Below are 26,614 nucleotides of genomic sequence, written 5' to 3'. Positions count from 1 at the left end.
ATAAGTTGAAGAAGGCGTATCTACTACCCTTTACCTACATTAAGAATGTAAGATAACAATATTTTCAATTCAAGATAATTCATAGAATATTACCCACAATATTATCCTAAAGAAGATAGATGTGTCGGAAACAGATACATGTCCATTCTGCGAAGAAGTTTGCCCTTTTTTCTCTTTTAAATTCGATATATCCATGGACAGGTGCTTGGCGCCCCCCTCCCCCATGTGACACCCCCCCCCCCCAACCTCCAATACGGCCATCTTTAATCATTTCTGGCCGCCAAACCGTTTTTAGAAGGAATTCACTGACTACGTCATTCGATGGAAGCCCATGTCTCAACTTGACCTTCGGTATGATTTTCGCGATGCCCCGCCTTTATGATGACTTAAATGGGTGAATTGAGCTAAAATCTAAGTGCTTTAAGCCTTCTTAAGGCGAAACTTGGTTTTCTGACTTTTGGTTCATCGCTCCTTAACGTCGCGATCTTTTCTTCTTTTGATGGTGTGAAGTGACAGCCTACTAGGCGCGCTACACATCCCGACCAAACTTATTTAAACTGCCCGCTTCTAGCTCTGATGATATGCTCCAGGTTGCGCTTTGGACTGTGTCAGAATGCATTCTTTTACACATTTGGGGAGCATTGTGCTGCTTAAGGGGCCTTTACGGCGAAGTAGTGAAGAGTTTGATGTCGGACGCGTTGGATTCGGAATGTGCGACCTGTGGACTACCAGTCTATACCAAAATTTGACATATTCTTCGTTTCAGTTAAACAAAAAAAATGGGTCGCTATTCCCATTCACAAATTTTAACTCCCAATTTTACTATCTGTTCAGATGTAAAACTCAATTGCCACCAAAATAGATTATAAAGGCCAGTTCATACCTAAAAAGTGCGGTCACATTGATCATAAGTCTAAGTTTTTCATTTATTAAAACTTTCTCAATATCAATCCATATATTACATGGCAAAAGGTAATTTTGTTACTAAAAGTGTACTTGATCAAAGAAAGGGGTGCATTGCATTGAAACAAGCCATACAAAGCCGAAACTTGAATAATCCTCTTATTTTTCATGCTAATATGTAAACCCTTATCTTAACCCCAGACTATTTGCAAAAAATGTAGGTTTTTTTCGCCCTGTCGCTCCAATTTTTTTAATGAAAAAATCTGAGAATCAACAAATAAAATTGGTGCAGCCTTACAAGTTGTTACCTGTGCATTATATTACTACTATACCTTCTACTTTGTCTGTGACTGACAGTCAACAAACCATACATATATAAAATGCCAGATTCCTTCTCTTGGTCCATGTCGTTCTCAGAAGCAGAACCCTGACAAATATTGGGTGAACTTATATCGTAGATACACCAGGTATCTTGACAATATCATCAAAGTATTTTCCCATACTTGTAAACAGAATTGAGAGTCCTCTTGGCAGCCAAGTAGGAAGTAAGAATAAAACAGAGCAACAGTTAATAAACTTCAAGCATTGATCATGTTCACGTTTGAATAGTTTCCAACATGATTGATAGATAATGGTGCTGGCTAGCCTCCATTGCAGCCTGGCAGACATTTTTTCTTGGACAGACAGTGAACAGATTTCAAAAAGCCGCCATAAACCTATAGTAGCTATAAGAAAACTGCACATAGTTAGTCCAATGAGGGCTGCAATGGGCACTAGTTTCTGGCTGGAATTGATACTGATAAACAGCTTATCGTGTAGGTACTTGTCCTTCTAACATTGTCAATCAAATGGCTAATTTGCATATGCTGAATACACACCAAATTTCACAGGCTTATGATGCATGTCTAAGCATTTATGTCTGATTTCTATTCCGTAAAACAGCACATTCTTTCACTTTCAAAACTCTTAATGCATCTTTCTATTTCCAGCTTCACACAAGTCCCCAACATTCCTAATGATTCATTTCCTTCATCATTTCTATGTAAACTACAGATGGCATACAAAGCTGTAGACTTTTTTCTCATACGTTCTTGAAAACAATGATGACAAACCTTCACCACTAGTAAAAACATATTAACTTGATATAATACAGTACCGGTACCTCTATAGCCAGCTCACCTATTTACAATATAATGTTTTTCTGAGTCACACAACAAAGTTGAAGAGTGTAATATAGTCTGGCTTCAAGTGTGGCTACTGAAATATCAAATTTACACTTGCACAGGTCATCTTACTGCCGTAGTGCCCTGCCCAGAACTGTGTATCTGACCCCTTGTCTTTAAACAGCACATATCGCACCCCGGGTCCGTAACCACTGAAAATGTGCATCGCCTGAAGTGAAAGAAGAACGTTTAAGTTCACACTGTCCAGAAGGAAGAAGGAACAAGATGGTATTGGTCAATGGTATTATTGAAATGAAATAAAATTAAAATTAAACAAACTGAAATTGAACTAAAACATAAAAATTTAAAATCAAACAAAACAATATAAACTCAGTCTGTATTAAATACATGACCATAAAGACTCAAAAGTCAAGCAAAAATTGCAATATTACAGACATATCATCATTCTAGACTTTGCAGGCATGGTAAGTATTGTGGTTGATAAGTATATAAGTGCTAATATCCATACTATTACAGCAACACTGGTTATCTTACTTGCTTCCACTGTGAGTCATTCCACTGCGGTGTGATGGCTGGCCCGTAGCTGAAGGTGTCCACAACCTTCTTATCTTTATCCAGCAGTTGAACTTCCAGCTCATACTGACTCCCACAGTCCCATCTAGGGGCATACCTGTCAGAAACACAAATTAAAGGTCCTTATGCTTGTGTGAAAGATAGCCTGGTTGAATCACACTTCTGTATACGTAAACAGTTCTGTTATATAATATTATGTAAAGTTGTAACGCTTAAAGGGCATGAGACACCAAAATGCAACATTTTCTTATTATCTGAAATAGGAATAGTATCATTCAAGGAATATAAACATTTAAAACAAATACACACCCTTCTGATGTTATCTAAGATTGAACCATCAGAAACAAACAATAGTATTATGTTTTATGTAATTTCTGGAAATTCTTAATGTTGATTGATGTCATTGGTGTCTTATGCCCTTTAAAGGGGCATATTGTGACATGAACATAAAACAAAATTCTTTGTTTTTGATGATTTTTCTACATCATTAGTTGAATCTACCTTATTACACTGCATAGCAATATTCATCACGTACGGATGCGACTTTGTAGTGTCGTGCGAACGTCTTGAAAAAAATTATATACGCAATCCCCCCGCCGCTTGAATTGGCCGCCATCTTGTCCAACATTCCGACGAAACACCGAACACGCGATCGAACGCCCGACGTTCTGAAGTTTGGTCAGTTGTGGTGATTTTCCTGTGACGCTCGAACTCCGACCATAACGGTTGATTCGGATTTTTCGTAGCGTTCTACGCTGGCTTATTTGCATTTTAAGTTGCGGGACGCGAGTTAATATGTAAATTAACCAGATTTTACACGTTTTGCCTTTTTCGTCGTTTATTAATGGTGGAAATGTGACAAAATGACGGGAATATGTTGGAAATAAGTAACAAAAAAGTTACAAATGTGAATCTTAGTGTAGATCTTTCAAATTCTTACTATTTGTAGTTTTTGCCCACCAGATTCTACAATATGCCCCTTTAAGAAACGCATATTTGCAGTGTCATGAATTTGCGATCGAGAGGTCATCCTAAAAACTGCGACAATAAAGCTGCTGTGAAAGTTTCCACAGTTATAACTGTAGTTGGTCCTGCATTGTAGGGGCCCAGTTACTTTGCTGACACATTTCACTCACCATTCGGACACCTCGATATTTGGTCGCGTTTCGTCGAGACACTTTTCCAGGCACCCCTCGGCCAGGAGGTCAATCTCCTGCTGACGGGCACACCAGCCGTAGGACGTGACGAAATTGTTGCTGACAGCGGGATTGGGAAACGCCTTACAGCCTACAAACTTTTCCACCTTCCAGCCTTGTCCTCCGTTTTCCAGCACCTCCCAGTGACGCATCCCCTCTAGATCATAAGGACATACAACAGGTGTTATATGCAAGACACTTTTACCAAACCACTAGTGCTGTAAAAGCCGTGGCGACTGTTGCAGGGCTTACTTTTACTTGCTGTCTGGTATATACAAGTTTTGTGATTTTAGTAGAAATGTTGTTTTTTGGAGGTATTCTAGATGGTGAAAGCTCGGGAATATTGTTTTGCTGTTTCGAAAAGCTTGTTTATTCCATCCTCATAATGAGGGCAGTTACAAACGAAATGTATTTCATCTTCCACCGTATCCATTGTACAATATTTACACATTAACATATTTATACATTTACACATTTTGACATTACATGTACACATTGTACAATATTTACACAGTCTCTCCTGGACAGTCAGCTTTTTATAACGTCCTCTATAACGTTTTTATAATGTCCTCTTTTTATAACGTTCTCTTTTTATAACGTCCTCTTTTTATAACGTTCTCTTCTTATGGTCTCGGTTCGGAGTTTTTTTTTTAAATTCGGGGCCGACCTGACTCGTTCCCAGAAAGGCAATAGCGCTTTTCCAAACATCCCTTTTCGGCCGATTCAATGTTTCTGATGGATAGGGGTGACTTATCTTCGAACGACAGACAAATTTGATATTTTCTGTGGAAATGTCATTTTTAGTGAAAACCGTCACTAAAAGGAATTTTCATCCCCAAAACTGCTATTTTTAGGGCATTCTTCCAAGGCCGCTGGAAGGAAAATAAAAGTTTTCCAAGGATAATGGCTGATATGGAAATAAAGGTCATCATTCTGTCTGTGCAATTAGGAAAAATGAAAAAAATCGTGAGGATACGTTTTCCGCAATCCCCGATGGTGCGAAACCACGCAAAACGCACATAGAACGCACGATTCGGGTAATCAGGCGACAAAGCCGCGTTACCGTCATCGCGCACTAATACCAGGAAGTACCCGCGGACGACCAAAACTCGGAAACCGTAAAACGCTACGAAGATCGGGTTTTTCAGGAAATATAAAAGATAACGCACTGCTATAGCGATAGCCGAAAAATCGGGAGCCAAAACTAACGAGAAAACCTAGGATTTGCGTCTTATCTTCACGCACTACTTAGGTCCTTGGTCAAAACAATTCCGAACCGGAACCTTAATTTGCATATTCTGTCATAAAAATTTCACCCCAGACTTCAGAAAGATTCCATCTACCATATATCCAAATTTCACTTGGCTGCGATGGTCACTTTTCCCGCAGGACATGCTTAAAGCCATATAGAAAATACAGCGCTCCCTCGACATTTGCCGCATATTCAAACCCTGACAGAACATTGACGTCACAATCAGAAAGAGCAATGAAAAAATGTAAGCTACTATCAAAGCGCCTTACGGAAAACATGCAAAACCGGCGGGAAAATCTTCACGGGTCCGCGGCCGACGATATCTATGGCAGTTCCGTCGTTTCTGGGCCTCACACTTAACGCTAGACCTTCTAAAAGCGAATATAAGGATGACGTCACGAAGTGACGTCACGGGAATCACAGTGGGATTGCGTTTTGGTTCGTCGCGCTTGATTGCACCGATGAAAATCGCAGATTTTGACATGAAGTGGTAGCACAGGATTTGCGCTTTCCAAATCAAAGTCGTCCGACGTCGAATTTGTAGAATTGTGCCGTGAATGTCCTCTTAAGAAGCGCAAGGCACACCAAATGTGTGAAATGCACCATTCTTTTGCCAGTCAGAACCCATTATCGGTGAAATTGACGGAGAAGGAAGCGGGTAGAGTGATAAACTCTTTATGGGTGCGTGGAGAACCTATCAGACTACTATTTGGCACCAACAAAGCGAAAAAAAGTTAAGGCTTCTAGGAGCAAGGAACTTAACATTCGATTTCCCAGTTTCCTCTTAAATAGCGCTTAATTTACCTAAACTTTGCGTACTATCCCTCCTTAGGTAAAAATACGAAGAGAGTGTACCAAATTTATGCCTACAGTCAAATCCAGTGCCTAACTTATATCAATCGCCGCCGTAATCAAAGCGACTGAATGAACAGCGTACACGTGAGGGAAGCCTTAATTTGACATTGCATGCTGTGTCGGGGGGGGGGGGGGATTATGAGGGAGGGAGGCACCAAAGCCCAGATATGAATAGTACTGCCTTTGGAACGGAAAAAAGGCAGAATTATGGAATGTTTTTTTCAGAATCTTCAAGCCTTGGATAAAGAGGTCAATATGCAATAATATTACGGCACCTATGACGTCATTAATTAAGATTTTATGCCTCTTTAAGGTCTCGGTTCGGAGTTTTTTTTTTAAATTCGGGGCCGACCTGACTCGTTCCCAGAAAGGCAATAGCGCTTTTCCAAACATCCCTTTTCGGCCGATTCAATGTTTCTGATGGATAGGGGTGACTTATCTTCGAACGACAGACAAATTTGATATTTTCTGTGGAAATGTCATTTTTAGTGAAAACCGTCACTAAAAGGAATTTTCATCCCCAAAACTGCTATTTTTAGGGCATTCTTCCAAGGCCGCTGGAAGGAAAATAAAAGTTTTCCTAGGATAATGGCTGATATGGAAATAAAGGTCATCATTCTGTCTGTGCAATTAGGAAAAATGAAAAAAATCGTGAGGATACGTTTTCCGCAATCCCCGATGGTGCGAAACCACGCAAAACGCACATAGAACGCACGATTCGGGTAATCAGGCGACAAAGCCGCGTTACCGTCATCGCGCACTAATACCAGGAAGTACCCGCGGACGACCAAAACTCGGAAACCGTAAAACGCTACGAAGATCGGGTTTTTCAGGAAATATAAAAGATAACGCACTGCTAAAGCGATAGCCGAAAAATCGGGAGCCAAAACTAACGAGAAAACCTAGGATTTGCGTCTTATCTTCACGCACTACTTAGGTCAAAACAATTCCGAACCGGAACCTTATAACGTTCTCTTTTTATAACGTCCTCTTTTTATAACGTCCTCATCTTAATAGATGGGCGTGACAGGTTTCCTTCCTAACATCTGCTTGGAGATTAGTATCATCTGGATCTGATAAGAAATCACATGCCTACCAAAGTCATGCTGCTACCCCGCCTTTTCTGTCGAAACCAAATATTTCCCACCTTCTCCAGACGGGTTCTTGACCAGGTTCCTTCTGTACGGGTTCTTGAAGTAGAAAGTTCTCCAGTCCGTAGGCTGAGGGCCCATCAACCTAGCCACAAACCTTCCCTCCCGCAGGCATTTCTTTCTCCATATCGTCGGGCGATCCACGGTGTCTTTCCAGTCCTTACAGACAAGCCGTGCGGTCAGGACTAGCTCTTTTGCGGGAAGAAACGACAAGACAAGAACCAGCACTTCCTCGAGGGCTAAAGCGATGTCGAAACCTTCGTATGAAAGTTGGTCGATCTCAGTTTCCCCCTGTTTTGTTCCTTGGGCGTGTTCCTCCGGCTTGGACCCGTTTGACACCACTTTCTTCTTGGACGGAGTTGCGCCCATTTTTCTGCAGATTAAAAATCGGCCGTTGTTGCAACTTGGTTCGTAGGTAGATTATGGTACCCTTACTGTAATACTGCTGTCAAATGAGGCAGAACTGAAACTAAAGCTTGGGAGCGCTGACTCAGAGTCATCAGATGATGTCGTTTCATGTGTTTTTAACCGGCTTCCGCGTTCGGACGGGCTCAACCATTTTATCAAAGGGGTGGTAGTTATCATCTAATTTTGATCCAGACATCAAGGTTCATGCCTTTAAAGATATTATAAAAAGTTGCATTTTATCAAAATACTAAATTCTATAATGTTGAAAGAATATTGAATCATTTTTTTAATGGGAATTCATACGTCAGTGAAAACGTTCATTCCCCATTCGACAAATAGACTCACCCAAATTGTGATAAAGGTCATAGTTGAAATAATTCGCCTTGATTATACATTGTGTAGCTGTATCACCGCCAGCAGCATAAAGTACTGTGGTACGGGTTCACTTCTTTGTTGATACAATTACTTGTGATGTTAGGACGTAATAACGTCATTGATTGTTGCAATGGACGCCCCGAAATCTGCCACGTTGCCATGGTCTCTGCATATGTAATCTGCATCATGAATGTATTGGGACATGATTTTCAAATTAAAGCAGCTATGTTATGTATACAACCATTGATTCTATAAATAGGGACTAATGTTTTTACTGTTAACCAGAAAAACAATATCTATGAGCAAATGCATCACTCCATACCCCTCCCCATGATGCAAATAGGGTCAGTAGCACCAAGGTACTCCTTGGTAACACAAGCATCAGTTTCACTGTGCAACTCTTTCAGTGCCATAGACAGTGCAACTATCAATGATTTTACCTTGCTATATAAATTCAAAAGAAAATGTCATTCAGGATCAGGGATGACAGCAGCAGTTTTGCTGTCAATACCGTAACCGTGGTAGCAGTCATAATGTCCAAGGGAGTATCATTCAGGGACAGGGTCACTTTTCCAATGAGTGCCATTTGGTGGAGAGAACAAGAATTTATTCAGGCACACAGTGATACTGCAGAAACCACTTTTATTTCTTACTTTAACTATCATCTCCAGTTACAGCAGTAGTAAATAAGGTATTTTGACACTTTCTCTCTCTTGGTTTAGAATACAATTTAGACTAACAATAACATATAATACACCACAAATGTGAGGGAAATGATAGTACATTCATACCTTTTGGGTACATTCATACACATATACGCTTTAATATCTTTGTTAAGGGAGTTCTAGTGAGAAAAATACAGTGCATTTTATTAGATCAGTAGCTTGTTGTTCAGTGTCTGGTTTTCTTTCTGGGCTAATTTTAAAGTTTTTACATGTAAATGTCATCATTTTTTCTTGAACATCACTGAATTCTTTACAAAAATGAAATGTGGCTTTCAAAGCATACATTGTCACCATACTCCCATGTATACATTAAAAATGCAAAAGTGAGGAAGTTACTAGTCTTACACCACAATAAAGACTTTGCCAAGCTTTCTTGAAACACAAAAGGTCCTTAAGACAAATACATGTAACAGATTGATTCTGAGGTATTTTTTACATGAGAGAGTAAAAAGTACAAAGCAAATGCCAGATGTGGCAATGATTGTGATCGATTTCTACCTTACCTCTTAAAGGCTAAGCCTAAGACAAAGTACATATGTGAAGCTAAGGGAAAGTACGTATTGTGATTTCTTCAAAACATATACTTTATACTACACTAAATGTTCTTAAATTCTAATGAATTTGATTGGAAAAGTTGCATCTCCACTTGAATAATATACTCTTTGAAATCTGTTCTACAGTCAGCAGCAGTATCGCTAATAAAGGCATTATAGGAAAGAACAGCTTTTTACACATGTACAAACATTTACATGGCAAGATGATCGTGAATATTTAGACTTTTCTCTTGGTACATGAAGTGTCTATGCACAGTCTTTAAAACCTCAGTACGTCAGTGAGACTGTAGGAAGTGTCGATCCATGGACAGGTATTGGAGAAGGCGAGCACAGAAGCCTGCACATGCAGCACAATGGGGCCCTGGGAAACAATGGAAAATAAAACAATGTGTGTTGCAAAAGGGCAAGTCTAGAAAAGCAAGCAAAAGAAATCAAATCAGAGAAGTGGCAATTCATTTTTGTCTGTGTCAGGTTATTTATACATATGTTTACATACAGCTTTCACAGAAATAAAACAACAAAGGAAAACTGTAGCCTTTTCAAGCCTTGTTATATTAGTAGCACTGACACTCACTTCTTAAGCAAAAAGAAATGCTATTCAATGTGAAGTCTCCAAAAACTTCCCATCCCAAGGAAAAGGTTTACATCAAGATTTCTTATATACCTTGAGAACTTGTCTTATGGAAGCAACACCCTCTCTCTGGAAGATTTTCCTGTCCAGACACCTCCTGTTTTCTCTCTCCCCGGAAAATTTGGCGTCGCACGTCCCCATTTCTCTGATTGTCAAGGAATCTTCGTACAGGCTTGACTCCCTCCCAGAGCTGTCGGCACTTCTCCATTGCAGCTGGGCTTCAAACTCATGGGTGTCCACCATGTCGCCTAGAGTATCGTCGTCATGGCTTGTCTCCATGGCAACAGGGGCCTCGTGATCGACGGAAGGGTGGTCATCAAGGTTGATGCCTGACAGAGCGTGCTCCAGCTATAGAGGTCATAGGAAATTAATGACTTTAGTTTCTCACATATGCATCTCTTGATACTAGGGTCACATTTCCAAATTGTGGCCCTGTTGGGCTGTTTGCAGGCTTCTTGGAACAAAAAGTGTATACATCAAGAAATACACACAAATTAGGCTCATGAGTTTTGGAAATGTGACCCTAGCATGAGGTGAAGAATGTTGAATTGTGCTCCTTTTTTATTCAAATTTGATGATGTTAAACGGATTTGACAATGCTGTCACATAAATTTTATGTATTCCTATTGTAATGAATTAAAAAGTTTATGATGGTTAGATCACAATCAAACACAGTACAAGTGACCAACTCTACATAAGGACTACCTGGCCAATGTAACCACTTACGGTGGTCCCTAAGATACACGGTGGTCAAATTAGGCCTCGAAAGTCCCAGACTTTTTTCGAACCCGAAGCATGTTCTTTCACGTTCGATCTGACATGATTGACGTACGATCGAACAGAACGCGTGTTTGATTTGGGGTTACCTGAGGTCATTAGCAAGTATCCACTGAAATTCCTTGCCGGCTGGCCCTTTTACCTGCGTGCCTCACATCAGAACGGAAACCGACTTTTTTACAAATACAAATTTTCTGGACAATAAATATATGCTGACATTTTGCTGTGGTTAATCAACATGTCAAGAAGCTACTCATGTTTTTGTTAGTGAAGTAAAATATTTCAAGGAATGTTTACGCCGGTATTAGTGACCCCCTACCCCTATCCGTGCGGCATGACCAAAAAGCGTCCAGTTTGTCTCATTGACGGCTTGAAATAAAGCCAACGGTTTTCCGGAGGTTTCTGTCTCAGGGATTTTTAAAAAGCTAAAGACACTGTTGAATTATGGGTCTTGGAAGGTAAAAACAAGCAATTTTACGCCTTTTTCCCAATCTCAAGAATATTTCTAATTTGAAAAATAAGAAATCCTAAGACAAAAAGTTTTATCTTATGGTAACGTTCTGTAAACTGCAAAAATGAAGGATATTCAGTCAATTTTGGTGCCAATTAAAATCAGTTGTCTGGTTTTAATGTTCCCGTTCTAGAAGGCGGCATTCATCGGGCTCAAGCCTGAATTTACCGAGATTTTTCTACAGGATTCGAAACGCTGACATTGGGGGCATACGCAACACAAATTCCCTTTAATTTGAACGTCGGCGTGAATTCGGCGTGATAATTTTCCCATTGACCCAAAAATCCTGTCTAATATATATTGACTAGCTGTCCACATAGACCAGATGTTATCTGCCCCCTGAGTGGGGACCAAAGGGCACATTGTCAACGGGGCATGTCAGAATTCAAACCTAGAACCTCTGGGCCAAACACCCTGCCACTATGCCACTGTGTTTCCCAGTTTATTTGGTTTTTCACTAAGCTGGTTTAAACACTACCAGTACAACGATATCACACTTACTTCTTCCTCCAGCCCGAGGATTGAGTCCTCCTCTAGTCTGTCCTGAACCTTCCTCAGCATGTGCTGTAGGAACGCTCTCTGGATGATACGAGCTGCCCAGTGCAAGGTTCTGATGTAATATCTGGCCTTCCATCCTCGGAAGCCTGAATATTCCAGAAATAAAACAGACTGGAATTATGAGAGAAGATACTACTGTAACATTTCATTCATTTCTATAAGAGAGTCTATTACACATTCTGTAATTCCAAATTCTGCAGAAGATTTGAGACTGGTCCTGTACCGTAAAAATGGATTAGGTACAGGTCCAAAATATCGGAAGTACCGGCAATGTACCAAAATAGATTAACACAGAGTATGTGATTATTTTGTGACTGATCTCCTAACCTCATTGGCCTCATGCAACACCAAACGTGACCAAAGTGACACCTTGGAACAGCGTAACTAATATGCAACAGATCATTCAGGCAGGCCGGGAGTTTTGATAGCAAGGCCAAAGGAGTTTGGCGGTAGGAAACCTAGTTATGTTCTTTAAATAAAGATACTGACAAGTTGAAAACAGTTTATTTATGTTTCTGTCATTATTGAAGAAGTTCAGAAAAATACATTTAATTTTTCAAATTGTTCAGGTACCTGTACCTAAACCTCTGTACCGGTACCTGTACCTGATGTTACGTAATAGGTACGCAGCACTATTTGAGACTGCTTTAGATTTTCTTTTTTAGATTTTCTTTTTTAGATTTTCTTTTTTAGATTTTCTTTTGTTAGATTTTCTTTTTTTCCACGTAGAAATATACAGTAGAAATAGCAGCCAGGCCATATTGTACATGCATCGACAGAAGAGGTCATTTGGGCCCCTCAGTGATACCCCATGCATGTTGTAGCCTTAGACTAGTATCAAAAAGATGAAGCAAACAGCGGCAACAAACATGCATCTCAGACCAGAACTGCATCATAATTACATAAACACAAGTCTATAAATGCCCTTGTCAAACTGTTGTCTAATGTAGCATTAATGCCAGAAATGCTAAGGAGCGCGTAGTGCGGCATTAATGCTTCACTAGACAACAGTTTGGCAATGGTTAGTATAATCTTGCACAAGTGTCATACATTTCTGGATGGTGAGTGCAACCGTTGCCATGACAACCCTCCTCCTCTTGTACCTCCTCCAGCAACACTGGATGGTGAAGGCATTCTGGGATAGCAGGCGAGCACGGGCAAACTCCAACTGATCAAACTGAAACGACAAGTGTGATTTTTATCATCCTTAAAAATGTGGTCTAAATAAATTATTAATTGTACATTGTATCTCTCTCTCATTGGATGTCCCAATAGCTCAACTGGTAGCAGCCTCACATTGAGCTCCTGGTTACAATTACATTTGTAGTTGCTAACTGGGAGACCCCAGTTCAATCCGGGGTCAGGACATCTCGGTTGGGGCTGCACCCGTCTTTTGGAAGGGATGCAAAAAAATGGGGGTCCCATGTTCGAGGAGTTGCCTTGGTTAAATCCTGGGTCAGGACATCTTGGCTGGGGTTGCACCCGTCTTTTGGAAGGGACGTAAAAAATGGGGGTCCCATGTTCAAGGAGTTGCAACCCCTCCCTCTGAAAATACACCCTGCTACTGAAACAGCAAGAAAACTATGTGCCACTAGGCGCTACAAGGGTCTGAATGAACAAACGAAAAAATCGGTCCCCGTAGAATGGACAGACTAAGATATATGAGGCAATTTGTTTTTCACTCAAGTCAAAAGAGACTCAGTTTCTATAATAGCTAATGCTATGATGCTTGCATCCCTCATCAGAAAATTCTGCTCACCAGTTCAGGGTTTAGCAAGTCACTAGAACTCACCATGCCATGTCCGAGAAACACCTTTGTCCTCCCATACTGTACTTGTTGCTGTGTGAGGTTGGGTCCAAATACCACCCTGAGGATGGCCTGGCAACACTGCCGGGCATGGTGCTCGATCCCTACAGCTGAGGACAGGACAAAAATAAACGTTGAGGGACTTGTCCAAAACATGAGAATGTGACTGCATCCTGGTACAAGGAACATGTTAAGTGATGGGTACAAACTAGGGGTGGATACCGGTTTGGCTTAATAAGGTCCAAGTCCAAGTTTAGGTCCAGAGATTTAGGTTCAGGTCCGGACCTGAACCTGGACCTGATCCTGTCTAGTTGAAATATTTTGTTTTATTAGACCAATATTAAGCATAGCGAATTAAGACTGACATGCATGACTGTTACAGTAAAAGTTTCTTGGTGAGAAGACTTTTCAGGCAAACCAGTATTGAATATTTGAATGTTGCACTTATTTTACATGTTGTAGATGCCTTTTCTTCTCATAGGGAGACTCAAAACAATTTTCATCAAACAAAATAAATAGACAAATATATTTGTACATGTACTTTGTTCAGGTTTTTTTGGACACAGGTTTTCGGCTTTCAGGTTTTTTTTTACTCGGTTCTTAGATGTTATATAGGTCCGAATCAGGTCCAGCAAACTGGTATCCACCCCTAGTTGAGGGACTTGTCCAAAACATGAGAATCACTGCATCCTGGTACAAGGAACATGTTAAGTGATGGGTACAAACATCTGTCATCACAATCCAGTTATACATGTAACATGTAATTAGAGTGAACCCACGTCATTTGAGTGGCTCTCAATGAACCTTGTTTTGTTGTGTTTTAAAAAAGGGTACTCTTACTTCAGCAAAGTATTTACATTTTTTTGGTGACATTCTTGTTCTATTTATCATTGTGAATTTCTTGCTAATTCTGTCTAATACATATTGCATGTGTGATAGAATCAGTTCCATTATTGATTACTATTTCTGCTGATACAGGGCTCGAAGTTCATTTTTGGAAATATAGATGCACCAGTGGTGCACCCAAACAAAAAAAATAGGTGCACAGAGAGAATTTGGGGCGCACCACATAGAATAAAGCTGAATGTCAGCAAAACATATTTAAGTTTAACGCTCTTAAGAACATAAATCTTTAATTCCATAGCTAACTTCAAAATTACAATTAAGTAATGCATCAAACAAAGTACAACAAAGGTTATATAAGAATGTTTTGTCTACCACAGTACCAGACTGTACAATTATAGTACAGTAGAAGCCACTTAATTGCACCTCGGATAAACGCACCTTCCGTTTAATTGCACCAAATCCCAAAATCCCAAACCGGTTCCCATTCACTACATTGTTAGTGACTCCGCATAACTGCACCGCGCATTGTCACCAATTTCGGATAACTGCACCAATTTTTTTCCAAAATCCTCGACAAGTTAACTAAAAAGGTGCGCTAAAAATCGGCAAACGCGGTACAAATGAGCCGATACCTGCCTGTGTAAAGGCGCAATACCGCCATTATGTTTAAAACTGTTTTTGAGTAACAAAAGAAGGCGGTCTCCATTGACAGTCACATTGATAGGAATCGTATGGGAGGTCCCGGGTGGGTCCAGGGCGTGTAGGCACCATCAAGAGACGCACGCCTACCAAAGGCGGCATTGCGCTTTGGCAAACAGCATGCTGTACTCAATAAAAATTGGTCTCTATCTGTACTACTGTCTTATGACTGTGAATGCATTCAAGTTCGCGTGGATTTGATTTCGCACAAGGATGGCATGGGGTGTTGTCGGTGGTTTGAGGTTTGCGGCAGCGCTACATACTGCTGCCGATAATAAAAGACCGGCGTCTTTACGTCTAGTCGGAAACAATAGAGGCTCGGCAAGGGCTACAGACGTGTAGGCGGACGTAACAGTCGCTTTTGGCGGTGCGGTGCTAACTTGATCATCTGGCTGAATCCTCGTCCTAGAAACTTCCTGCATTTACCGGAACGAGGTATACGCGGGTTAGGCTCTGCTACTGTATAAGGAGAATGATCTGTCCTTGATCTGAGTCATCTAACCATATCTGCCCACTAGATATACTGTACAATTCACTACCATGGTGTCGCAGTCAAATCTGTCAAGACAATTTGTTGACTCAAGTTGTAGATACGGTGTCAAGTTTGTCATAGTCATACCTACCGTCATTTAAACTAACAAATTGTGAGACCAAAGTTATTATTCTAGACATAACGTTACAGTCGGAGTTGTTTTCTTTGCTGTGCGACTCAAGCATATTTTCTCTTTCTACACGTGTACAGTACCTAGCTACTGATTTAAACATCTGTGAGGAAGCAAAAAAAATATTAAGTTTAATCTGTACAGTATCATGGTAAACTTTACAAGATTTTTGTACAGTACACAGTGTTCTCGCCAGGCCTTTTCAGCATAGGGGCCACCTATGCTGTGATTTGGACCCCCTATGCTGTGATCTGGACCCCTATATGCTGTGTTTCAACCAGCATAGGGGTGTTTCTTTCTGGGACAAACCTTGTGACCCTTCATAAATCTTATAAAAAGTTCATATTTGGCTTTAGAATGAGGCTGTGACAGAGGAAAAAGTCTACTTCACAAAATTTATTCCTTAAAATGCATGAAATAATGTCTCATTGGGTTATGAATTTACAAATTTTCCGGGGGAACATGCCAGACTCCCTACTCTGGTCATGTCTTCAGCACTCCACGCGTGACTTGCACCGCGTAAAGTTGGCCTTCTGTACCTGACCCCTATGCTGTAAAAAAGCTTCTGGTGAGAACACTGGTACATGTCCTTGAATACGTAAATAAAGTTAATAACTGCATAATTTCGTATATTTTCTTTGTGCTAGTGTTTCTGACTAACAATACACCCCACAGCCCATGGTGGTACAGTCCAGCTGGGCATTTCGCATAATTGCACCAGCCGGATAATTGCACCAAAAACGCTGACAAATGCGTGGTGCAATTAAGCGGATTCTACTGTACCTCTACCCTATAGCCTACAAAAATATCTAGGTGCACAGTACTGGTGCACCCACAGTCAAAAATTAGGTGCACAGCTCCAACTTTGGGTGCACACAGGTGCACAATAAATGCACCCATTATTTCGAGCCCTGGGATTACAACAAAATTCTCACCTGTTCTTCTTGCTGTCCTCCTCCTCCTCCTCCTGCCAGGTGTTCCAGGCGTCCCACCTGCTGCCACCTGGTTCTTCCTCCTGAGCAGCTCCTGAGGATCCAGGTTCTCTGTGTCTAGGTTTTCATCGGACAGGGAGGACAAACTGGACACACTAGACCTGCTGCTGGTAGCCTGGAAAATACAGTACAAATGTATGTGATAACTGTGAGCATACAAGTATGTACTAATAATATGTACCTTGCATAAAGAAAGGCTAGTAAATTTCTTAATATGCACATTAGTTAAATTGAAGGAACTGCAAGTGTTACAGTACAAATTAGTTATCAAACCACCGAGCTATACAAGCTTTATTGAGAAAATCATTTTGTAGCTTGTATTGACTCTAGAAAACAACTTTCTTGCAGCAAAGAAGCTAGCCTGGGTGCCAGACCACCGCGCTCCTGACGCTAATCCTTCGGCCGGGGAAGCAACCTGCGCCGCCGCCAAGCGCTCCCGGGTGCCAACTCTATCCCTACTACTAGGTCTTCCCCGCCAAAAAGGGGTTATCATCGCATTGCGCGGAAGGTCTGGTATCCAGGCTACAAAGAAGCATACTCTTCTGCAATACTCAAATCAATGAGTGATCCCCCCGGTCAATGCATGTAGGACTCACGGAGAAGGATAACTCTGAAACACCCAGCTCGTCTTTGAATGCCCACCTCTACTATATATCATACATCTGCAAGTTAATTGGTCTGTTAGAATTGGTTCTAGGATTTGAGAGCAATCAGAATGTTAATTCTACTTCGACGCAAGACTTGCCATCAACTTGCTCAAGGAGCACGTCTCTCAACATTATGATATTAATATATAATGGTTTATTGGTAAGAAATTATCCTTTCAATAGCACCCAGTGCTGAATTGCTGCAGGGTTTACAATCACATAATACACAACAGATACATATTTTGTTCCACACTTGCACTTTGTGGAACTGTCGCAAGGGTCTGGGCGGCTGCCATTCGGCGCCAGAAGGTGACCTCAATACGACCTTCCCCAACCGAATTCAGGTACCCATTTACACCTGGGTGGAGTGAGGAAAGTCGTGTGAAGTGCCTTTCCCAAGGGCACAACATCGGGGCATAGCAGTGGTTTCGAACCCAGGACCTCTCGGACCCTACCGATTGCGCCACATGATGCCACATGGTAAAACAGGATAGTGAGTGAGTGGGATGTCTGACCTGGTCTGCAGCAGTCCTTATGATGATGCCGTACCTCTCCAGGAAGGCTGGATAGGCCATGCGGGTGGGGTAACTCATCCTGCTGATGTTCACTGTCTCCAGGACTCCACACGCCTGCAGCTGGCTGTGGACCTAAAGAAGGGGGCAAGGTGGTCTTGTTGTTAGGGTTGTTGGCTTTGAGTTTGAATCTAAACTAAAGGTTCTGAGTTCAAATCCGTAGCAGGCCCCTTATTTCCTCTCTCAACTCGGGTAAAAATGAATACCTAGCTTTGGTTAAGCCGGCGTCACAATTCATGCGAGCGTCGGCCAAATTTGCAGATCGCCCGAAGCTCACCGAATTTCAAAATCACCTGAGCGTCGACCGTATATTCAAATTAAAATCTCAGGTGACGTCCGTCGAACACTAAAAACTAAAAATCCCCCATGAGACGGTACCATCTCTTGGACATGGACGAAGTCAGTATCGACTAACCTGGTAAAAGGCCAATACCGGTATTAAGATCAACTTTTATTTCTGAAAATCCCCCGAAGCTCACGTAATCAACAGGACGTCGGCCATAGGTTGGCCAAAAATGCACATTTGAAGCTCGCCAACACGTCGGCCGAGCTGAATTTCTTACTTGTGACAAGGGCTTAAGGGACGTTGTTTCAGACTGGACGTAAAGCCTGAGGTTCCATGTTTGAGGAGAGACACACATCAAGCATGTTAAACTTAATTAAGATCCCACTGCACGTCTTGAAAAGAGTAGGGGTCCATCCCGGTGTGAGTGGATCATAACCTGACAGTCTGGTCTTACACAGCTTGTACCCACTGTACAAAACTGGTGTTTTATTTCTAAAGGTGATTTACTGGTCATACAAAACAAACAAGCAGACTTAAACCTAGCCTCCTTTGCAGGGGGGATCGCTGATTCACGATTTTCAACATATCGGGACCAGCAAATTTCTCCAGCAAAAGAATCTGGCCTCTATATGTTGAAAATCAGGAATCAGCACTCCCCCCCAAAAAAATAAATGCCGGCGCCGTCCACAGAGGCTGCAAAGAAGGCTAACTCACATGTCTCCTGTCAAAGACACCAGGCCTGGACTGGGCGTTGGGTTTGATACAGCGGATGTAGTGTGGGGAGGTGGACTCAAGGGTGTGCATCAGTTTGTCAAGGGAACCCTGGAAAAGAATACATGAGTAACACATCAAGTATATTGATTTATCTGTATGTGTTGGACTTGGACTTGGACATGTTTCCGAGATGGAATCATGGAAGAAGCAATTGCAATGAAAACATTTAAAATGAACATACTACTCTGCAGGATAAAGTCAGACCACTATTACAGATCAAAGTTGTATTAAGAAAAAACTCATCATAAGAGAGTCTATATTTCATTTGTTTTAATGCTCTTGGATTTTTATGATTAGGTAACCCTAAATAAACATCATATTAGTGCAGCTTGAACAACCTTGAACTTGGAGACGACAGTCCTAGCTGTCCTCCCCTTCTTGCTAGTGGCACCTTCCGTTCCGACCATGTCTCCCACTAGGCTGCTGACAAACTTGTTCCCACTCTGTGTGATCAGCTCCACCAGTTCCTCAGGCACGGCGTCCTAATATCAATTATCATTGAAATATTAATACTGAGCATTTTATTATTTTTCATATTTGTTTTGTTGTTGTTTGTGAAATTGCATCATGATTTTATATTAGGTTCATATTTCTAAACTGGGGCTCGGCTGGGCTGTTTGCGGGAATGAAAGTAAAAGTGTATAATCTGTATTCCTATGGTCAGCTGGACTAATTAATCGGTCAGCCAATGAGAGAGCGCCTTTCAAAATACTAGTATGCACAGATTTATCAAGCTCGACCTGATTGGTTGAAATAGTCAATTCAATCAAGAAATACACACAAATTATGCTTGTGACAAATTTCGTTTGGCAAGATATGTAAAGACACTAGCATGATAAGGATGTCACATGATACTGTATTGCGGTTGGTAGTTTTAGCAGATGGGGGAAAGTTCATTGCATCTAATTTCAACGTTGGGAACAAACATCACTGTCCCAAATGTTAGTGATTAAATATTTGCCATCATGATGAAAGTTGACTAGTGACCGTTAAAGTAGCTAAAATCAAGTTAATGTTAACAAATCAAGAATTACAGAAGATGAAAATGACGAAAACTATGAGCGCAGCACCTTGTTCTTCTCCATAATGCCCTCGACCTGGTAGGTGACCCTGTCTGCGTAGTGGCACACCGTGAAGGCGGCCTGACCGTGGATGGACTTGGGGCGGGAGATGTGTCTGCTGTCCCCCAGGGTGGAGTGGATCCTGTCGGCAAGCTGTAGGCTGTCCGAGGGACGGTTCAGCCGACACTCCTGTGGTCAGAACACAAATAAATCATGCATTCAGCTTTTTTTTTCTGGATACCAGGACTGCAGTTGCATGAAGATGAAGTCTATAAAGACCCTGTCATACAGTCGGTAAGCTTCAGCTGTATCTGTTGATCGCTGGAAAGTCACTGAATTTCAAAAAATTGCCAGAGGGTAGAGTGTATTTTTCACACCTATAAATCTACCCAATCACATTGGATGGGGCTGGGGAATTTGAACCTGTGAACATCGGCCGATCTCTAAACATTGCATGATGATTGTGAGAACACTGGGCGTTTCATTGACCAAACTAAACTGTCATCTAGAGCTCAAGGACCAACTGATTTTTCTGCTGCGTGACATGGGTCTATTCCAATGCAGGATTGAAAGGGGGCAGGGCTATACCATGTAACTATTGTAAGGGTCTTGCTTTTTCCTATTACTAAAATTAAGTCTGTGCATGCATGTGCATGTGACTATGAAACTTTCAGTACTCTAAGCCACGTTGACTGTACATTATTTCCACTCCAAAAGAAGGAATGCTCCTTCTCCCAAACCTCATTGACGAGTGCGAAGATGCTGATCTTCCCCTCGATGAGTTCCAGACAGTCCTTGTTGTCCACAAAGTGGCAGTAGTCCCACGGGATCATCTCCTCCTCATACTCATTCTGAGGGCGGGGAAACGCATGATTTGTGTTTTCAATACAAAACGTTGTATTACTAATCAGATTATACTAAGAATATAATCCTGTGCTTTAAGTACAGATTCACGTCAGAAGATGATGGCAAGGTGGTCTTGTCGGGAGGGTTGTTGACTTCTTAAGTTTTGGGTTTTAGTCTCTAGCAGGACCCATGTTGCAATGCCTTGGGAAAGGCACCTTACTACACGTATTTCCTCCCCAATGCCTCTGCCGACGATGAGTACCTAGCTTTGAGTAGGGACTTGCTCTCAGATGGGATGTAAAGCTGGAGGTCCTGTATTAGAGAGCCATACCTATCGAATAGAGTAGGGGTACTTCTCGGTGTAGTGGATTAATCCAATCAATCTGGTCTTGCGCAGCTTGTACTTCTGACACACAGGTGTGTTATAATTATGCGGGTTGGGTCGTGTGGCGCAAGTGGTAGAGCGTGGGGCTGTCAAAGAATGGGACCCAGGATCGAATTCCGGGTAGTGCCCAGAGACATGTCCAAACTTGCGCCCTGTCGTTGTGCCCTTGGGAAAGGTGTGCCTAACTCATCTAGGGTTAGGGACGTCTCTCGGATAGGACATTAAATGGAGGTCCCGTGTTTGGGGAGAGCCACACCCCGTGCACGTAAAAGAACCCACCTTTTGAAAATTGAGTAGGGGCATGCCCTGGTGTGCGATGGTCCAAATCCTTCTATCTGGAGTTGGTGATTCACTACAAATCACCCGGATGGAGGCCTGGCGAACCTCCGTCTCGTATCAGCCATATAGTGATTTACATCATTCACCCTGACGGGAGAACTGGCACATCCCCGTCTTGTATGACAGCCAATAAAAGGGTATGTCATCTCGTAAAAAGGGCGGTATAACCTCACGTCAACTGATGAGCTACATGTACTTGAAAAAGCATCATGCTTCACCTCAAATGAGGATGCCTTCAAACAAAACAAATTTTAAATAATTTTGCCTAAAGGCAGTTTACTGCTTATATAAAACAAACACCAAACAAATAAACTTGTTACCTGTTGCGCTCTGAGGAAGTGGTGCACAAAGTGCTGCTGGAGCTTCTCATTAGCATAATTTATGCAAAGCTGCTCCAGGCTGTTCTCGGGGAAACTCTCAAACCCATAAACATCAAGCAAACCTGGAAGTATCAATAGAAAAAAATTTTTAACTTTCAAGTCTTGATTGACTATGTTGCCATTGCAGTTGTGAAGTGCAATTATACCTAATCCCTAAGAGGGTTATGTTTTTTGTGCTGTTTGCGGGTGGTTGCATTGGTTGGGATTAGAGCTGTGTACCTAAACAGATTTTAGGTACAGGTACACAGGTTAAGGTACAGGTCCGGACCTGAATCTGTACCTAAACTACTTGACAATGTTCAGAAAATGTTAGATTTCAATAAGGACAAAAGCATGTTGGAACTTGTAACAACATAGTATCTAATTGTGCCAGGTATTATTTTTATGAAAACACAGAATGATGAAAATTTGACTCCAGCCATGCAAATGTGTTTTATGTGCTGGAGTATAGTATAGATGTGGCTTTAGTGCACTGCCACTGTTATTTCATAGTATGTTTATCTCTCAAAGTGGCCATCCCCTGAGTCAGGCTTGACCTGATTAGTACCGGTCCAGTACCTGTCCATCAGGGTTCAGGTATTTTGGACCTGTACCTAATTGATTGTACCCGGTACTGTATCGGTACAGTGTACCGGTACACAGCTCTAGTTGGGATATGTACTTGTGTGTATGTGGACAGAAACTGCAGATGGATCTTTATGAAAGTTGGTACATGGGTAGGGGTCGGCAAAACGAAGTTTGACTATTGACCACCTGGTGGCTTTTAACGGCACTGCACCTACAGAACTTCAGTTTTCATATCTTGTATTAAAAGCTTGAGGATGGGACTAGGTAAGGTGTCAGGTAATAAGCTTCAGTGATCAAAGAGATGGCACACTAAGTACAAACGTACATTCTGTGAATGGTATATTGTAATAAGTGTTCTGTACATGTATCTATGTTGCAAAACGCAGTCAGACTTACCAACGAAAGTTTTCCAGTCTGCCTGTTCACCACAGATGTTCTTATTAATGATGTCAACAAGCCAGTTAAACAACCTATGGTTTAGGAAACAACATACATGTAACCATTGGTTAAAACATCTTAGACCCTGGTTTTACCGGTATGGATGACATCTTCTGCAGATTCCAAATTAATGCAAGAGCAAAAAAAAAAATTTGGGGAAAGAAACAATTTTTTTTCTAAAAGTAAAACATCTAAAACATTTTCCAAAAGATCTCAAGATAGTACAAAAACCTCATGATTTTCCAATGCCTTTGAGATTGTCCATAGCTGATATATAGCGGATATCCATTTTTAACCACACCTTGCGTAGAGTAGTTTGGCAAGGCAGTCCCGTCTCGCGACACACTCCGCAGGCTTGCAGGGTTTCATGAAGACGCTTTTCCTGCGACCCGGCGCGGCGGTGATGCGTCGGTACGTCAGACATCTCCCCAAGGCATCCTCGTTCACACCTAACAACGAACACACGGTACGCAAGGACTGCTGACATCCTAGAAGGGAGAAGAATATTACATTGATTTTCTTGATATACTGTACAAATCATGATGACATTCTTTAACAGCAAGCCTCTGCTGTGGTGTAGTGGTCTGCGCTTCTGTTACTAGCCACATCTGGTTCAAATTACTTGGACCAGAAGGACCGGGGTTCAACTCCCGGGTAGGACACCTCTGGACAAGAGGCGCATTGTCAGTCATACCAAAGACTTTATAAAAATGGTACATACTTCTGAAACAGTATGGAAGTTAAACACACCCCACTGCCAGTGGACTAGCCCCGTGCTGCAGTGATTGCACCACAGTGTGGCCCAGGGCTATGAAAGAGGGATGGGCACCGCCCTATACACCTTATGGTGTGGGAAGATTTTGACTAACTAACTCTGCTATGCAAGGTCTCTTTAAAAATAGAGTAACAGAAAGGCTGAAATACAGTGTACATGACTTGTATGTTTTGACTCAATTCACATGTGTATGTGGTAAACCCTGGGACTTCGTTTGAGCTTTCATATAATATATGAACTTGGTATTTCAAAGTACTGCTGTTTTGGACTTGATCAACCCCCATCTTAAACTCTTAATTCTGCTGAATGTTTTAAGAGCATAACAGAGTCCGAGTACGGGCATTTGTCTTCTGTATGACGGCATTAGCATTTTTATAAATCTTACAGGAGAATAAGTCTTACTTTGGTTGTCCTCCTCGATGGTACAGGGGCAGCCGTCATCGTGAGCCTCACTATTGAACAGGATGTTTCCAAGGTGCAGAATCGCACTCAAGAGCTGAAAAAGGTACGACACAAAAACAAGATCAGCGGCAAGTCATTACTCATTTGTGCATCTCTGAGCGCATATAGTGAGTTCAGTTTCCATGGCACGAAGATGAAGTATTGGTCACAATTTGAAGTCAAAAACAAACGTGACAGTTTTTTAACAGTTTCTGAATTTTTCAAAAGAATCCCCAGCTCTTACCATAAATATCTCTTGCTGCTGACATTTTCCTATGCCCAAACTGGTCATGGCCTGTCGGGTGATGGCAAATGATGACCAGTCATCATCTGAAGGGAATGAAACAAGTGGCAAGGTGGTCTTTTGGTTAAGTTTGTTGACTTAGACTAAAGGTTCTGGGTTCAAATCCCGAGCAGAGTTCAATCTCTGGCCGGATCATACAAAGACAACAGATGGTACTACGTTTTTGGGCACACCCCGCGCATGTCAAAGAACCCACCACACCTTTCGAAAAAGAGTGTGCGATGGTCCAAATCTTACAGTCCGGTCTGGGATGACATCTTGAAAAGGTGATAGCTCACCGTTTATGTCAATCCTTCCACAAATGTGGTAAATTGAAATAAATAAATAAATAAATAAGTCTTATAAACTTTCCCAGTCCTTATTAGCACTCAGCAATTATGAGGAAGAGTATCAAAGTTGAACACTACAGTCTTGTGATAGATATTTTCATCACAAGAGGACTAGCCCCTAACTGAAGTGACATGTGTGGCCCAAGGGCAATATGAACAGAGATGGGTACCAACCCTAAATATCCAAAGGTGTGGGAAGGATGTTAACTTTTTAACAAATCTGTACTCACCTCTGTCATTCTGTGACTCATCAGTAGGCAGCCACTCAAACTGGTACTCCTCCTCCTCCTCCTCTCCTCCCAGTCCCAGTAACTCTCTGTCTTCATCACTCATGCCATGGTACAGCTATAGGACAAAACGTAACGTTATATGTTATATATCAGTTGATGTTGTCTGTAACTAGAGCTTTGTATGTAAATAAATTTTAGGTACAGGTTCAGGTACACGGATTTAGGTACAGGTCCGGACCTGAACCTGTACCTAAACTACTTGTTCGGGAAATTGTAGATTTTCAGTAAGGACAAAAGCATGTTTACAGGTGAAAATTTGACTCCAAACTTGCAAATGTGTTTTATGTGCTGGAGTATAGTACAGATGTGGCTTTAGTGCACTGCCACGGTAATTTCATAGTAATTTTATCTGTCAACGTGGTCATCCCCTGAGTCAGGCCTGACCTGATTAGTACCAGTCCACCAGGGTTCAGGTATTTTGGACCTAATTGATTGTACCCAGTACTGTATCAGTACAGTGTACTGGTACACAGCTCTATCTGTAACAAAATGCAACACAGTGCAATTAACTCTAATATTATTTCATGTTCTTCTTTTTTACTTTGCTGGGAAGATTCAATAGCCTTTTCTTTTGAGTGCCAATTTAATATCTGTGGTAATAAATTTAGTGACAAAATAAGTCAAAAAGTATCATATACATATTATATAATAATACATAGTTGAGTATAAACCTGTTCAGGTGTTACACTGGTACCTTCTTCTTCTTCTTCCGCTGATGTCCATCGGCCGACAAGTCGGCTATTACTGACATGTATACCATGTATACCTTGATATTTCTGTATGTTGGACCTGTACCTGAATCATATTCACTGTGATTCTCCTGCTACACAGCTCTTAAACTACAGTCAAACCTGTCTATAGCGGTCACTCAACAGTGGTGTCGTCCGTTGACCTTTATGCTGCTACCTATCCAGTTTGTATCAGCGCCATTTTGAAAATTGCGCGAAACACGTTTTGAGCACAATTGGAATGAATTCCCGGTGAAAACGGAAATTGGGCCGGCATTCAAACATTTGGCGAACTTACCGCATCAGCTACATGTGTGGGTTGTATTTTCCAAAAAGCTGCCGTAATATTTGTCCAGTCGAAATGCACATAAATGGTCAATTTTACCACGATGTACAAACGCAAGCCATGTCAAGAAAATTATACTTGACTTCGCTTCAAACCATGGATTTTCTAACAAAGATAAAACATTCTGGTTTTCTTTATTATGATCCTATCCAGTTGAGTCCACATAAATTTGATAACTGCGTGAAAAAAATGAAGATTTTGAACCCGGCGTGCGGTGGCGATGCGGCTTCTACCGGCGCGCCGTGACCGTTACCGACAGTGTTACTGCACCCGCGGGACTGAAAATCGTCTGGCCGCAACCGCGTTGGACAGGTGGCCGCTATAGCCTAATTCTTAATGCTTATGTCAATGGGAAAAATCCAAGGGACCGACAAAAAGTGACCACTATGGGCAGGTGGCCGCTATGCAAAGGTGACCGCTAATACAGGTTTGACTGTACTACTCTTA

General features: G+C 41.6%; 2 protein-coding genes across 2 annotated transcripts in view; both read right to left on the bottom strand.

The window, feature by feature from the left end:
* Positions 1–905: 905 nt before the first annotated feature.
* On the bottom strand, positions 906–7,659 carry LOC136448583 (F-box only protein 44-like). Its single transcript, XM_066448200.1, has 4 exons — positions 7,111–7,659; positions 3,797–4,013; positions 2,622–2,757; positions 906–2,295 (listed from the first exon to the last, which is right to left on the bottom strand). Exons 1-4 carry the CDS (start codon positions 7,481–7,483, stop codon positions 2,158–2,160), a joined length of 864 nt encoding a protein of 287 aa, XP_066304297.1. The 5' UTR covers positions 7,484–7,659; the 3' UTR covers positions 906–2,157.
* An 863-nt stretch (positions 7,660–8,522) lies between these two features.
* The window catches only part of LOC136448522 (unconventional myosin-XIX-like), a 40,634-nt gene continuing 22,542 nt past the window's right edge, over positions 8,523–26,614 (bottom strand). The window contains exons 11-27 of the mRNA XM_066448113.1: positions 25,034–25,148; positions 24,415–24,500; positions 24,132–24,225; positions 23,256–23,442; positions 22,913–22,986; positions 21,890–22,011; positions 20,740–20,850; positions 20,009–20,188; positions 19,277–19,420; positions 18,879–18,986; positions 17,822–17,953; positions 16,603–16,774; positions 13,446–13,570; positions 12,704–12,830; positions 11,597–11,739; positions 9,841–10,155; positions 8,523–9,537 (exon numbers count right to left, since the gene is read on the bottom strand). Of these exons, the coding sequence (XP_066304210.1) occupies positions 9,436–9,537; positions 9,841–10,155; positions 11,597–11,739; positions 12,704–12,830; positions 13,446–13,570; positions 16,603–16,774; positions 17,822–17,953; positions 18,879–18,986; positions 19,277–19,420; positions 20,009–20,188; positions 20,740–20,850; positions 21,890–22,011; positions 22,913–22,986; positions 23,256–23,442; positions 24,132–24,225; positions 24,415–24,500; positions 25,034–25,148 (2,337 nt within the window). The 3' untranslated portion in view covers positions 8,523–9,435. The remainder of the gene's footprint in view (positions 9,538–9,840; positions 10,156–11,596; positions 11,740–12,703; positions 12,831–13,445; positions 13,571–16,602; positions 16,775–17,821; positions 17,954–18,878; positions 18,987–19,276; positions 19,421–20,008; positions 20,189–20,739; positions 20,851–21,889; positions 22,012–22,912; positions 22,987–23,255; positions 23,443–24,131; positions 24,226–24,414; positions 24,501–25,033; positions 25,149–26,614) is intronic.

Source organism: Branchiostoma lanceolatum, chromosome 1 (genome assembly GCF_035083965.1).
Source record: "Branchiostoma lanceolatum isolate klBraLanc5 chromosome 1, klBraLanc5.hap2, whole genome shotgun sequence".
NCBI lineage: Eukaryota > Metazoa > Chordata > Leptocardii > Amphioxiformes > Branchiostomatidae > Branchiostoma > Branchiostoma lanceolatum.
Note: the sequence above shows the minus strand (reverse complement) of the source record. Positions and strands in the feature narration are given on the sequence as shown.